General features: G+C 38.8%; 1 protein-coding gene across 1 annotated transcript; it reads left to right on the forward strand.

Moving 5' to 3' along the window:
• The first annotated feature begins 880 nt into the window (after window positions 1-880).
• On the forward strand, window positions 881-9,978 carry LOC308677533 (keratin, type I cytoskeletal 19-like). Its single transcript, XM_081344014.1, has 8 exons — window positions 881-1,714; window positions 3,973-4,055; window positions 4,916-5,072; window positions 5,834-5,995; window positions 6,401-6,526; window positions 7,109-7,329; window positions 8,822-8,847; window positions 9,536-9,978. Exons 1-8 carry the CDS (start codon window positions 1,142-1,144, stop codon window positions 9,676-9,678), a joined length of 1,491 nt encoding a protein of 496 aa, XP_081200140.1. The 5' UTR covers window positions 881-1,141; the 3' UTR covers window positions 9,679-9,978.
• The last annotated feature ends 5,940 nt before the right edge of the window (window positions 9,979-15,918 follow it).

Raw genomic sequence — 15,918 nt, forward strand, 5'->3', positions numbered from 1 at the left:
TGCAGGGACTACTTTTCCCACCACACAGAGAGGCTATTGGGGGTAAACCAGTTCCTAAGAAAGAATGTCTGAGCTTAGTTTCTAGTCTCAGGACACAGCGCTTCCATCTTTTCTTTTGGCTGCCTGTAACATACATATCTGCAATTCAGTCTTCATTCCTGTTTTTAACGAATGTTGCTTGGTCAGCATATACAGTTCTTGATTAAGAGAAAAACTCCCTATTATTTGTCTCTTTCTCTCTTATCTATGCAACTGAAGTGCAATTGAAAATGCATCCATAAGTGAGATAATTTATTATCACAGGAGAAAAGTTTTGTTAAAAAAAACTTTGCCCAATACTACCATTAATATCAGAGTTTATAAATAATTAAAATGGAGTGAAGGGTAAAGTAGGCTTGGATATCTCAGAATCAGAAAGTTGTAAAGTTCCTGATGAATCTTTTAAAGAAGAAGGAAAATTACTCCACACATGCTCAAAGTCAAGTTTAAAGAAAATTTCTCAAAGTCAAGCATTCAGCTGAGTAATCTGCATATTTAATTCACAATTATTTTTAGGTCAGCCTGCCTAGGATTGAAGCCATGTACTTTTTTACACATCCAAAGGAACATTTCATTCCAACCAGTGCAAGAACTGATCTTCCAAAGCTTTCTCAGGATCAGATTTGCGTGTGTCCTTTATTCTCTCTTATTCTCTATATGAACTCCCCAGTTTGGATATGGGAATTGTTGTGTAGCCGGTTCTTTGCAGGCAATAAGCGAGACGGAAGGTTGCAAACACGAACATGCTTTACTGGAGTCAAGTAGAACAGAACTGAAACAGTAATAACTATAAAGTATGAATTCTGGATTAAGGAGTAATGCTGGTTTATCCAATGCAAGAACACTCAAGGGCATATAAGACTTTAAGGAAAAGCCATCCAGACTCCAAAATACAATACAAATAGGAACTGTTACATTTCAAAACAAGCAGATTATTCCACTAAGCCTCTCCCAAAAGGGTGTGTCTTGGCAGAATATACTAGGGTAATGCAACAGAGCACACCTCTGTGACTATAAATGTAGGAAGGCAACACTGCAGTTGCTAGCTTCTTCACTCTAAACCAAGCCGAGTAACAGTCTTGCATCTGAACTTTCTTTCACGATGTCTACATACTATTACCAAAGCTCCGCTTCTTCTTATGGTGGTGGTGGTGGTGGCGGTTCTGGCCGTGTGGCTTCTGTCCGTCTTGGACCATCCAGTATCCATGGGGGAGCTGGTGGCCGTGTATCTGCCTCTTCAGCTAGGTTTGTATCTTCTGGTTCAGGATATGGAGGCGGTTATGGATATGGAAGTGGCTTAGGAGGTGGTTGTGGATATGTTTCTGGAGGTGGAGCTGGCTATGGAAGCTGCTTTGGTGGTGGAGTTGGTGGAGGCTATGGTAGTGGAGTTGGTGGAGGCTATGGTGGTGGAGTTGGTGGAGGCTATGGTGGTGGCCTCGACTTTGTGGTTGGTGGTGGTGGCGGTGATGGAGGCCTTCTGTCTGGCAATGAGAAGATCACCATGCAAAATCTCAATGACCGCCTGGCAAATTACTTGGATAAGGTGCGAGCCCTAGAGGAGGCAAACACTGAGTTAGAGATCAAGATCCGAGACTGGCATCAAAAGCAGGGACCCACTAGCCCAGCCAAGGACTACAGCAATTATTACAAGATAATTTCGGATATCCGTGACAAGGTAGGATTCTGAACAAAGAATTACATTGATGTTAACAGATCAAGTTTGAAAGTTTCCCCTCCTCCTCCTCCTCCACCACCACCACCTCCTCCTCCTCCTCCTCCTTCATACTTTTATCCTTTATTCTAAAGTACAACTATGATTATTTTCATATTCTGTATGATAACTTATGCTTTCAGATTGTGATTTTAAACAAAAATAGATCAAGGAAACACCTTTGTATCTATGTATATATGTCTGTCTCTTTCTCTCTCTCCCTTGATCTTTGTATGTATATATGTGCATGTGTATCTGTGTGTGTTGTGTTTGTGCATATACATGCACACACAGAAACACATATATTGTATTGCTTTTCTGTAATTTCCCTAGGCAGTTAAAATAATACATATTAATAAAAACCAACAATTAAATTATAGCATCAGTTTGTATGGTATTTATTGCTTGGTTGCAATTCAGATTTGCATCACAATGGATACCATTTCTCCCAAATGTCAATGACTGATGCTACTTCTTGCACTATTCAAGGCAAAGAAATTAGGGTTCTTGTCTTTTCTGTTTTGCCTAAGGATAAAATTCCACTAAAATCAATGCAAACCTTCCCTGATGTAAAAAGTTTGCACTTTGTTATTTAGCACCTGTACAGGTCTTTGCTATGTGAAGAAATAGCTAAACCTGTTATCATTCATCTTCAATCAGTGTTTCTATGACATGTTCTTTCCATTTAGAAAAGAGAGAACTGGGAAATACAGGGTATAATGAATCCACCAGAAGCAAACATGAATATCCCTATTTTTGACTGACTTAGAATCAAAATGCTAAGTCCCAACTGATTTCAGAATGTATCCTTGATGAATCACAGAATCCCATGTCTCTTCTTGCTCCCCCTCCCCCTTAGTCCTTTTTTTGCCTACAATGAATGGTTTGGAAATGTTTGTTCCTATCTTAGGTAAATTAACTAGTTATGTTAATGAAAAATGGCAAATGATGGCTGAATTTTAATATGATTTGTTAAAAAGATCAAGCCAATATTTAGTAAGTAAATTTATTTTGGCCAAACATAATTCAGATAGATGAATTTGTGATGAATTCTGGGAGTTGGTCCACATACCTTAAGGTCGCCAAGTTTAAGAAATACATATGATCTTTTCCACATCACTCTATACAGTAGGGTAAACGTGGAAAGTCAAAACTGATACATACGTAGTTCATACAATTCATATTTGTCTTTAAAATGTTAAACATTTTTTTTATTCTGCTCTTCCTATTAAATCCATATTAAATTTTAATGTAGAAACTATACTTGCATTTTCTAGATCCAAGAAAAACATTTTATAGCACTAAGACCATAATTAATATCTAGCATAAATATGTAATAAGCTACATGTAAAGAATCAATATAAAAATATTTATACTTTATTAGCCAGGAAGGACACACTTAGATAATATATTTATATTAACTAAGCTACAATGCCAGATTATCACAACATGTCAAAGTTACCTAGAGGATTGCTTAAGTTCTTACCAAGAACAGAATCCTATCCAATATGTATATCTGGATGACTGGAAGTGATGCTAAGGAATATTCCAGTCAATACCTCAGCACCACCTACATTATTCCAGTCATGCTTTTCTGTTTTTTATTTTGATATTTAGGATTAACATTGCTTACCTAAACATATTGGTACAGTACAGAGAACTCTTCTTAGCCATACGTCAAAAAAATTTTTACAGACAGTTGCTATAAAAGACTTCATATAGTAATGATGGAGGCAAAGCTTCCACTGGCTGACTGAATATGATTCCGGGCAAACCCATAATGCACTGCAAAATCAGATTACACTAACCTAAAACTTTCAGTTATCCAGGAAGACTGACTAGTACTGGGAAAACCCTAATTGTCGGCCCTAAGAGATAGTCCAGATCATGAAACTGGCTGCATAGGAAGCCTAAAACTGTACTTTATTGACATAGGTTGTAAAAACAACCTTGCAAGTCTGCTGATAATTTATCTTCCCTCTTTCTTATACCCGTGGAATCATAGTTTAACACATGCTTCAACATCTTTTGCTGTTATGACAGTTTCTGAACATCTTCTCCAAAGCCATCTCAATGCCTCCTACACTAGACAGCTAAAGGAGAAATTGTATATAAATTGCCTAACCCCTCCACATGTTTTAATGACTAAGCTAAACATCTTCAAGGACTAAAAATTCTTCCTATATTCATATTTTTTCCCTGTCTTCTCTCTTCTTTGGTAGATTAATGACAGTACGATTGACAATTCTAGGATTATTTTGGAGATTGATAATGCTAGACTGGCTGCTGATGACTTCAGACTGAAGTGAGTTTTTTCTCCACTTATTTTTCTATTCCCCAAAGACTCTTTCTGAGCTGAAGAAAGGAAGAAAAAGATAATAGAAAAATTCAGATAAAAGTGAACCAGATCCCCTTTGAAACTGTATATACAAGTCTATGTCTCCATGAGTTAGCCCTATCCAAGGCTGGAATATATATTAGCTGGTTGATGGCCTTGAGCAAACAATGATGGATAAGAAGAAAAGAAGAGAAAAGGCTTTCTCATTGTTATGTGAAAAAAGCATAGCAATAGTAGTAAAGAAAAATGGTGGTGTGGGAATGGATAGTTAAGCATGCAGGGGCCCTTGAAAAGAACATTCTCTCTCAAATCTAAGATATGTAGCAATTGATGAGTTTCATTGAGCTTAAAACATTAACAGAATAAAAGTAAGATAGCTTCTAATCCACTGTCACAAATAAGGGGGAAAGAGTACAGATAGAAATGCTAATCTGCATAGAGCATTCAAATGCTGAGTTATATGTATGATGCAAATTTAATAACTTAGATAGTTGTTGAAACTATTTCATCTTAATGGGTCAAATGGGAGATGGTTTGTATGTCTGTTAAGCATACAAGTTCCAGCTGCTGATCAGCAATATCACAACCTTCAAAATGGAATCACACTGGGTAGTCCCTCAAACATAATACTGTCTTTTATAAAGTAGGTATGTGATCTCCTTAAAAAAAACATTCTAGTGAAGAGAGGGAGAAAAAAAATGGAAAAGTGCTTGAAAAATTGTATGTTTCAATACATAGAGATAGCAAAACGTGTGAAAGACTTTTTAGCTGCAAGGTGTTTTGTTCCTATTTGGAGTTCTTGAACTTTTTTCCTTGAATGTTGTCAGGTATGAGAATGAGCTGCATCTCCGCCAGGGTGTTGAGAGTGACATCAATGGTCTGCGTAGAGTCCTGGATGAACTAACTCTGTTTAAATCTGACATGGAAATGCAAATTGAAGAGAAAAAGGAAGATCTGGCCTACCTCAAGAAGAACCATGAGGAGGTGGGTAACTGGGGAAAGGAAAAGGAGAAGAGCATGTCAGTCACATGAGAAGACAGCATAAAATTATCCATCACATCCATAGGTAGACTCTTACTGTTTCATGAGTTCTGTATAAAAAAGTTGATCAGCAGATGGCTGATGGCTGCATTTTTAAAAAGCTGGATGGGGCCAAGACAAAAATATGGGTAGGACTAAGGCAGAAATGAAATCTGATTGATGTCTTCAAATCATTAATTCAACACAGTAAGATAACAATTTTGGATGAATTCTAGGATGACACTCGATAGGAGGCAACACATTGCATTCAGCTTCTTTACATAAATAGAGGTTGTGCCTCTTCAAATGGTACCAGGTTCCATCTTATAGTAAGATGGCACCTATGTGAATTGTTGGACTGGGCTGCTGGAAGCCAGCATTCACATAAATATAGAGCCTGCCTGTCATTTCTCTCCCAAAAAAATCTCTTCACTGGGAAAGATGGGGGGCGGGGGGGGGGGCGGAATTGAATATTATTATTTTCTTTTTCTAGAGTTGGGAGTAGGAAACCAGCTCTTGATGGCTACTAGAAATGCCAGTTGGCCTTTAAGCCTAACAAAAATATATAGAACAATCGATAATGTTGATTACTGTTGCTCATCAGAAGATTACTCTAAGCATTAAAGTGTTCAGGGACACAGCTGCTGCTTGCAGATAGCTGAAAAAAGGTACTACGTGGAGGGAAAACTAATTTTCTGCCTATTTTGCCTCCCCACCCCCTAAAGTTAATGAAAGAATACAGTACTCAGCTAACTGGAAAGGTCAGCGTTGAGATGGATGCTGCACCTGGAGTTGATCTCACTAAAATTTTGGCTGACATGCGAGAACAATATGAACAAATGGCTGAGAAGAACCGCAGAGATGCTGAGGCCTGGTTCTTTACCAAGGTATGCTGCCTTTCCGGAAATAGTCTGTCTTTTCACAACATCCTGGGATTTTCATTCAGAAGGTTCTTTATTCTATTAAATAAAAAAATACAGAACATTCTTCCTCTCTCCTTTTTTCCTGCAAAAAAAACCAAACAAAACAGTAGAAGTAATGGGGAAATTCAGGATATCCCCTTATATATATTATTCCAGATATATGTTGAGTTACAGCTTCCATGTAACATATATGGGATAGAATTATTTCTATATCCCTGTACAAACATGTTTCAGATTATACTGTAAGTCTGTGAATGTTCCTAATTATGTATATTTGACTCTACTAGGAATTAATTAGACATATGCTAGTCAAAGCCTTGCAACATTATTCAATATATTTTATTTTATTTTAATCCTTCTTGTACCCAGACCGAAGAACTGAATCGTGAAGTTGCTACCCACACTGAACAACTACAGACAAGCAAGACTGAGATTTCAGAACTAAGACGTACAATACAGAATTTGGAGATTGAGCTGCAATCCCATCTTAGCATGGTATGTTGCTTTGCTCAAATTAGGTAGTATTTTTGTAGCTTTTCATTTCCAAACAATAAGTAAATCAAAATTCAGCTCTCCACTGAAATTCACATTTCTCTGAATTTTACAATGCAAAATTTAAAATATGTATATCAAATAAATACTTACATTTTCGAAAATAATGTAACAAATAATGTTAGGATAAATATGTTAAATTGCATACACATTTTACTGAGAATTTTAAAAGCAAAAGTCTCAAATGAGCATAGAAATGGGATGATCCAAATGGGAAAACAGGAAACTGAAAGAAATAAGTAGTTTAGAAAAAATGAAAAATTGAGGGACAGTGAAGTTGCAAGATTTATCTATCCTGTCTGTCCATTAAAAAATCTAGCTTCTAAAGTATCTCAAGTTAGATGGAAATAATTGCAAGATACAGTAGCACTATCTGTCCCCATTTAATAACCTACTGGTGCCAATGAGTATTATTCAAGTTCTTAGAAGTGGAATCAAGCTGTTTTATGATGGAGATCAGATTCTGCAATTCAGTGTTGGTAGCCGTTCAGATTTCTATATCCTCTTATTTTTCTCCCTTATTAGAAAGCTGGCTTGGAATCCAATTTAGCAGACACAGAAGGACGGTACTGTGCTCAGCTAGCACAACTCCAGAACCTAATCACTGGTGTAGAAGAACAGCTGGCTGAGTTAAGAAATGATATGGAGCGCCAGAATCATGAATACAGGATGCTCATGGATATCAAAACACGGCTGGAACAGGAGATTGCCACTTATCGAAACCTGTTGGAGGGCCAGGACTCAAAGTATGTAACTAACTCACAATGAAAACAACTTAGTAATGTAAAAAAATTATTGAAAGTGACGAGGTTTTCAATAGCTCATCACACTTGACTATGGAAGCAATACTCTTAGTCTGCTGCCCATATTGCACTTGAGAAAAATGCCTTCTTGAATTCAGACTAATCAATCAATCAGTCAGTCAATCAAAAAATCTTTACCATAGGTAACAAGAAATTGCCAGCTTGCCTTTCTAAACCTAGAGAGTGCCAGGGTTTGGATAAACTTCTTTATTTTCTAAATGTTCTAATATTTAGATTTTATCTTTATTCTGCAACAATAAAAAGGACACATTTTTATATAGTATGAATTCTGAACTGCAGTACCTTCTTGAACTGGATTTTGTTATCCATTTCTTAGCTGCTTTACATATTCCTTAGGTACAAGTAGGTGCAGAAAAATGAAAAGATGGAATTTAAACTATTTCACTTCCATCTGGTTTGGTGCATTTATTTTGTTATTTAGAATTTGTATTTCAATCAAATATAGTAAAAGTTACTTTTTGAGAGATTTCCACTTTGGCTAATACTCTATATAACTGATGTCTCATTTTAATAAGTTTCATTCAATTATGGATTTAATTCAAAATAATCATGATAAACAGTGCTGAGGACTGCAATATGAAGAATCTGCTTCAGTTAGTAAACTTTGAAAATATAGATATACTAATCAAATAACAAGATAGTTTGGTGTTTAGTTTAAGGCTAGAAACAGTGAGACTGTGAGTTCTAGTTTTATCTTAAACACAAAGCCACCTGGGAAACCTTGGGCCAGTCCATTTATCTTATCCCTAGGAAAAAGGCAAGGGCAAATCACTTCTGAAAATGTTGGGAGGAAACAGCCTAGTCCAGGGGTAGGCAACCTCGGCTCTTTTATGACTCATGGACTTCAACTCCCAGAATTCCTGAGCCAGCCAAGCTGGCTCAGGAATTCTGGGAGTTGAAGTCCATGAGTCATAAAAGAGCCGAGGTTGCCTACCCCCGGCCTAGTCAGTCACCATGAATCAACACAGACTTGGGGCACATTGACAGTCTAAAAAGAAACCCTCTCCATTTGCCATGTCACTTAGAATGTCAGAAAGATTAGCAGGTTACAAGGTTAGCAATCTCAGTGGCACTTCACAGCTGTTCCTTAAGGCCAGGACAAAGTTCTTTCCTCAAGGCCAGACAGAGGCCAACTGATGCCATAAACTGATGTAACCAATAGTAGAGCTCCTCAGCCTTCCCATTGCTTAGCTGACATTAAGATTCAATAACACTAAAACTGAAAATTAGTTTAGATTTATGTTAAATGTGGCTGTCAAAATGTTACTGGCATAATAGCTGGGGGGGGGAGAAGAAATCCATGGTGTCCCCTTTACCTTGGCGCCCTAAGCACATACTTATTTTGTTTAATGACTAATCCAGGACTGCCTTTGTCCTCTCTCTAACAATCCTGTTCCTTTTTTTTCCTTTACAGACTCCCAGGTTGGTCTCCAAAAGATGGTAAGAAAAACTTTAGTTAAAGTCACAAATTTTGGGGTGATAGAAAGATTCAAAGGAGTGCTTCACAGTGACTATAGTCTGAGTAAAACTTTCCTTGGAAGTTGCATTGCACCTACTGTACTTGGCAACTTCTGTGCAGAAACCTCTTCCAATTAGTTTGGTTCTTGCATGAAGGGTTCACAACAATGCAAAACTCCTTGTCAAGTAAAATTGTGTTGCCCCCCTGCTGATGTAATGTAAAATACTCAGGGCTCTCTTTGAAATCATGGAGATGTGTCAAGGTTTATTGTACACTCATTGACAAACTTAAATCTCATTAATTCCAACTAGTTTTCTATATTTGGAAGACAAGAACTGAACATGGTAAAAATGATCCATAGATTACTATGACTTTATTCATACAACATTGTAAACCAAATCAGGCAGGGTCGGCAGCTGCATTTGCAGCTAAGTGCTAAGCTTGATTGGTTTTCATCTTGGTTAAAGGAATAGGCACAATTCAGGGCATACACAAAAACAGAATTGTACCACTGGACTATTAGCTATCAGTTGGAAATTGTTCTGTTTAGGGAGTGAGAAACACTGCAGGGATTGAATGTGAATGGCCGTAGGCAACTTTCATTGCAGTATGCGAGATACACAGGCCTTCTACTGTTTATTTTACGTCGGCTTTCTCTCTTTGCAACAGCATCCTACGGAGGAGGCAGCACCACAATCACCTACGGTAGTGGTGGCAGCGGTGGTGGTGGTGGTGTCATCAGCGGCAGTGGCTACAGCAGTGGCGGCGGCAGCAGCATTACTACCGGCAAAGTGCGTTCTGGAAACTTCTGAATCTCCTGAAAAGTGCACTCACCTATTGGATGGGCTTCCTTCCTTAAAGAGAAAGCAGTTTCAGCATAGCCACAAATCCTTTTTGCAGAAGTATGCCTCGGCTTGGCTACTTTCTTCATAGTGGTTCCTTTCCAGCTTTGCCTGACTCATCTTAGCTAATTCTCATTCTGTATTGCGCATCATAATAAAAATCCTCTTTGGGCTTGACTTTGCAAATAAAAATGGCTTGGCGTCTTTCTTGTTTGCTCCATGGGTGTTTACCACTCGTTCAGAGTTTGACAACTGTCTCTGGAAAAACAGCAAGCAGACCAGAAAAAAAGTACATGGAAAGAACTTCCCTTTAGGGAGGTTATGATCTTCAAAAATTTGCTTCATTACTTAAAAGATATCTGAAGAAATATTCACCAGATCCAATGGAGAAGGTGAATGTTATGCTTGCTTTTTCTAGAATATACAAAGAGCTAAGGAAGTTATTCCACCTTGCTTTAACTCCCTACATCCCTAGTACATTCTGGATTGTCCATGTGATTACACCAATTACATAGCCATCTGCTCAGAAAACTCTAGAGAAATTAAGAAGTATTTCAGCAAGAAGTCTGCTAGAAACGCACTATGCTTTTCAAAGGTCAAACAAATTCTGTGAAAGATATCTAGTCCATTACAAGCATTTTTTAAAAAATAATACTAATCCCCATCTCTGTGATATTGTTATTGCTGAATAATAGTTAACACTATTATTGATTATTTATCCCACCATTGGTTCTTTGGGGTGGGGGTGGGGAGGCAATATTCCCAAATCTGCTTCAAGAGACATTTGAAGCAAGACTCTTTTTGCTCCTTATGTCCATTCTATTCTATTCCCTTTTTCAGGTCTGAGTCTGAACCCAGAGAAATACAAGACAATAACTAAGTGAACATACTAAAACATTTCCAACAGTTGGTCTGGTTTTCTCTGCATTTTCCTCTTAGACCTGGGATATTTTTCCTAGATGGTTCCTTTAAAAGATGTAAATGGGAAGTAGGGATCCTAGAATAAAAGAACCCAAAAAGTCAACTCTCATTACAAAAACATGGGTAGGTGAATGGTCTTATTTATTTTGTAGAATGAAATAGAAAGCACATACAATATTAAAACATTGTAAGAAAATAAATATTCTTGAAAGGCCAAAAGAAGATTAATGATCTTTTAAACAGATGAATCTTTCACAATTCATTTTTTTCCCTTCTTTGATTTAACAGACTTTGCCTGAGACTTCTGAGACCACGGGTCTCTTTTTGTAGCTTACAACCCTTCATGTTCAAAGCTACATGGTTGCTCTGAGGTACATGGGGATGCACACCTAATATCCATCCACAGCTAGATAATGGATTACAACATAATACAAAACATCATGAATCCTTGCTTGTGCTGTCATTTGACTGCACTATATAGCGTCATGCAACAGGAGCTATCTTTTAGTATATACCCAGCTTTTCAAGTCATGGCATCAACATTGGGAATTTCATCCTTGTTGAAAGTGCTGAGAATCCTGCTAAGGAACTACTCTGAAAGGATGACCCAATGGGTCACAGACTGTGTCCTAAACATTTAAAAGTTTAACAACAATAGAGATCCAAATCTATCCTTATTTCCTCAGAATGTTCTCTCCTGTACATTGGTCCTTTGTCTTCTTGGCAGGGAAAAGAGAAGGCAGCCGGAATCTCACTTCTACATAAAGCACTGTGATGTCATCACCCATTCTGTATTCTGTTCCTGTAGGCCACAGACACATTCATGGAAATAAAGGTGACCAAAACTGGCATTCTGTTTTGCAACTCACCAGGTTTATATTACATTTTTGCTTTCAGGATTGGGTGGCAGACAACTTGGTGGTTGTCTGTAAATCTCTGGCTGCGGATCCCTACCTTAAAGGCAGATAAATTGTACGATGAATGTAGAATACTATGAAGACTTCTGTTCTGATGAAATTTTGGGGGGAAAGCTAGGAATATCAATAGCTGAATTTCTTTTTTTTTATATAAGGCCTCTCATTATGCAAATGTTATTGATATAGTTGTGATCTCATACAACTTCACAAACAAGGTACTACCTAAATTGTGAGAAAGCAACTTGTTACAGTTTGGGAACAAAGTGTGAGTATTCCCCACCCACTGCATCCAAATCTTTATCTCTAGAAATTGTTTTGAATTGTTTTGTCTGCTGTGGTATGAAAGAGAGAAAAGTTCTATGGAATTCACAGGGAACATTTATGCCAAATACATAGATTATTACCACTGGAAAATATTGTCCCAGATTCTTAAGAATCTGATATGAATAGTCTAATATCTATCCATCTTTCCATCCACCTATCCATCCTAGGCTGCATAATAAATACATATTATCAAGATAACCAAAACCCATTACTATTCCTTTTCAAATCTGGCATTCTATAATCCCCACTAGATTATTCAATTTGAAGCCTTCTACAAATAAATGGGAGGGTCAAGAAGCAGGAAATTTACAAATCAGGTCTTGCAGCGATCATAATTTACCGAGGATGGAATTCTTCCTGTACTGGGATGGGCAAATTTTTCTGGCTGAGGAACATCTTCATGTTCTTTTCTTTCCTTTTTTTCTTTTTGAGACAGGAGAAGGCATGTCTGGAATGCAATGACATTTCCAGACTGGCAGGGTCTCAACATTTCAGCATAACTGCAATCTGAAGAGACATTAGGAACATGGTTTTAGTTAAAAGTTGTCTAATCCTGCCTTATATAGTTCAGTGAAGTCCCAAACAACATCCTTGTTTGTATTTTCTAGAAAAGGCAGTGCCATGCCTCCTGCAGGTTGTGAAAATGCTCTGAATAATTATATACTCTGAACAAATATCCATGATAAGACAAGTAGCTTACTGTAAAGGAAAGTGCAGCCACTTAGTGGGGTCCAAGTAGCTTAGCCGGGACGCGGTGGCTCAGTGGGTTAGGACGCTGAGCTTGTCGATCAGAAGGTCGGCAGTTTGGCGGGTTGAATCCCGAGTGCCGCGTAACAGAGTGAGCGCCTGTTACTTGTCCCAGCTTCTGCCAACCTAGCAGTTCGAAAGCACGTAAAAAATGCAAGTAGAAAAATAGGGACCACTACGGTGGGAAGGTAACAGCGTTCTGTGCGCCTTTGGCATCTAGTCATGCCGGCCACATGACCACGGAGACGTCCTAGGACAAGCGCTGGCTCTTCGGCTTTGAAACGGAGATGAGCACCGGCCCCTAGAGTCGGAAACGACTAGCACGCATGTGCGGGGTAACCTTTACCTTTACCTTTAAGTAGCTTAAACTTGTGAAAATGAAAAACCAAACCAAACTACAATCAGCAGATCACTTTGCAAGTAATCAAGCCGTGTTGTTGAAATCTTCAAAGCACTGTATGCTCACCTGCATATCTAGTTTGTGATCTTTCTCTATCAGCACAAAAGAGCCTGGGGGAAGTTGAGAAACAGCCCAGAGGACTATATAATGCCACCACTTCCTGCTAGATGTAATAATAGAGATGCCTAGAGGATTTCAGTTTTAGAAAAACCAATGTTGACTCAGGTAATTACTGTGATGAGAAACCATCTTGCATGTTTGTCCAAGGTAGACAGGTTTTCTCTAGAATGATACAATGGAAAAACAGTTTCCTTTTTGGCTTTGTCTGTCTCTTCTAGTGTGTGGAATTCTAGTTAAATATAGAAAGAAATGCTACTTTATTATATCTGAGCATGTCTTGCTTTTGCTGTCAAATAAATTCAGCTGGTCATCGTGCCCTCAAGTACAGAATGCCAGTGGGAGTGTACAGGTAGTCGTCAACTTACAACAGCTAATTTAGTTACTGACTGAAGTTACAATGCATTGAAAAAAGTGATTTATGACTGTTTTTCACCTTTACAAATATTGCAGCATCCCCATGATCACAAAATTCAGACGTTTAGCAAGTGACTCACATTTATGATTGTTGCAGTGTCCTGGGGTCAGGTGATCTCCTTTTGTGAACTTTGGACAAGCAAAATCAATAGGAAAGCCAGATTCACTTAACAACTGTGTTGTTAACAACTGCAGTGATTCACTTAAGAACTGTGGCAAGAAATGTGTAAAATGGAACAAAATTCTCTTAATTGTATCACTTAGTAACATAATTGTTGGGCTCAGCTGTGGTCATAAGTCGAGGACAAACTGTAACTGTACAGCCTGATGCATGAGACTTCTGATCGTTATCAATTTCTGATGAAAATCATATCTGCTATATTCTAAATACATTTTTTTTTCTCCTGACCTTCCAAATGATGCTTTGGCTGCTTCCCAAGGGGAAATGTGATGTCCCGTTGCCTAGAAGCGGTACAGATTTGGATGGGAAAAAACAGGCTTTGACTCAACCCGGCCAAGACTGAGTGGCTCTACATACCGTCATCTCGTTTAGTCCAAGAGGTTCCATCTTTGACTATAGGAGGAGAGATGTTACCTCCCATTGATAGAGCACGCAATCTGGGCGTCCTCCTAGATTCACGACTCAGTTTTGAAGATCATATTGGAGTTGTGGCTAGGGGGGCATTTGCCCAGATTCGCCTAATATACCAATTGCGCCCCTTTCTGGACTGAGATGCCCTACGTACAGTCACCCACGCACTCGTTACCTCCTGTATAGACTACTGTAATGCTCTCTACATGGGGCTGCCCTTGAAGACCACCCGGAGGCTTCAGCTGGTGCAGAGTGCAGCTGCACGGGTTGTGATGGGAGCACCCCGATACTCCCATATTACACCCCTCCTGCGTGAGCTGCATTGGCTACAGGTTGCCCTCCGGGTGAGATTTAAGGTGCTGGTACTTACCTTTAAAGCCCTACATGGCTTAGGCCCGGGATACTTGCAGGACCATCTGCTGCCGGGAACAAATTCCCATCGCCCAGTACGCTCACACAGATAAGGCCTCCTCAGGGTACCATCAGCTAGGCAATGTCGGCTGGTGACCCCCAGGGGGAGGGCCTTCTCTGTGGGAGCGCCAGCCCTATGGAATCAGCTCCCCCCTGAGCTTTGGATGGCCCAAAATCTCCAATCCTTTCGCCGCGGCCTCAAAACACTCCTTTTCCACCAGGCTGACCTGGACTGACAGGCATTTTAATTAATTATATTTACAATTTTTAATTTATTTTCAGTTTTTAATTTTAATTTATTCCACAGATGATTTTAATTTTATTTTTATCTTATTTTCTGTACTTATTATATGTTTTGTTGTTAGCCGCCCTGAGTCCTTCAGGAGATAGGGCGGGATATAAATCCCATAAATAAATAAATAAATAAATAAATAAATAAATAAATAAATAAATAAATAAATAAATAAATAAATAAATAAATAAATAAATAAATAAATGGAGAGGGGAAAAATGTTTCCTTTATTATACATGTTGCAATGCAGTTTTCCCCAAACCTGTGGCCTTTTAGATGTGTTGGACTGTTTCCCACACAACCCCAAAGTGTGAGGATAATAGATAATTCAAGTTGAAGACCAACACAACCTAGGAAGCACTAGAAGATTTTTTTTTTATATCTTTCTATTGCTTTAGAAGGGACGCGGTGGCTCAGTGGGTTAGGACGCTGAGTTTGTCGATATGAAGGTCGGCAGTTTGGCGGGTCGAATCCTGAGTGCCACGTAACAGAGTTACTCGTCCCAGCTTCTGCCAACCTAGCAGTTTGAAAGCATGTAAAAATGCAAGTAGAAAAATAGGGACCACTATGGTGGGAAGGTAACAGCGTACCGTCCGCCTTTGGCATCTAGTCATGCCGGCCACATGACCATGGCAGGGTCAAGGCAGGGATATGATTATTGCCTGAAACATACAGAAAGAATCAATAGCACATTATTAAGAACAGGGCAATGATGCAGACTCTCTCTCTCTCTCTCTCTCTCTCTCTCTCTCTCTCTCTCTCTCTCTCTCTCTCTCTCTCTCTCTCTCTCTCTCTCTCTCTCTCTCTCTCTCTCTGTGTGTGTGTGTGTGTGTGTACACAATCTATGGAGATTCTCAGTCATCCAGTTCATAGTTGTCCCACAGGTGCTTTTTCAAGAGGCAGCTAGACTTCATCATTTTTCCTTGAAGACATGTCACTTCTCATCCAGGAAGCTTCTTCAGTTCTGACTGAATGGTGGGGAATGGAAGGATTTAGAATCCTTGCAGTAATCTGGTTGTTAGCACTCTTTCTGAAAGTTGATGAGGCCATTTGGAGGTTTATTTGTAAATAC

This window comes from Vipera berus (genome assembly GCF_964194415.1).
Source record: "Vipera berus genome assembly, chromosome: Z".
NCBI lineage: Eukaryota > Metazoa > Chordata > Lepidosauria > Squamata > Viperidae > Vipera > Vipera berus.

Coding starts and splice junctions, on each gene's coding strand:
- LOC308677533 (XM_081344014.1), top strand. CDS start 1,142: ATGTCTACATACTATTACCAAAGCTCCGCTTCTTCTTATGGTGGTGGT. Junction 1,715..3,972: donor TTTCGGATATCCGTGACAAG/GTAGGATTCTGA, acceptor CTTCTTTGGTAG/ATTAATGACAGTACGATTGA. Junction 5,996..6,400: donor AGGCCTGGTTCTTTACCAAG/GTATGCTGCCTT, acceptor TCTTGTACCCAG/ACCGAAGAACTGAATCGTGA.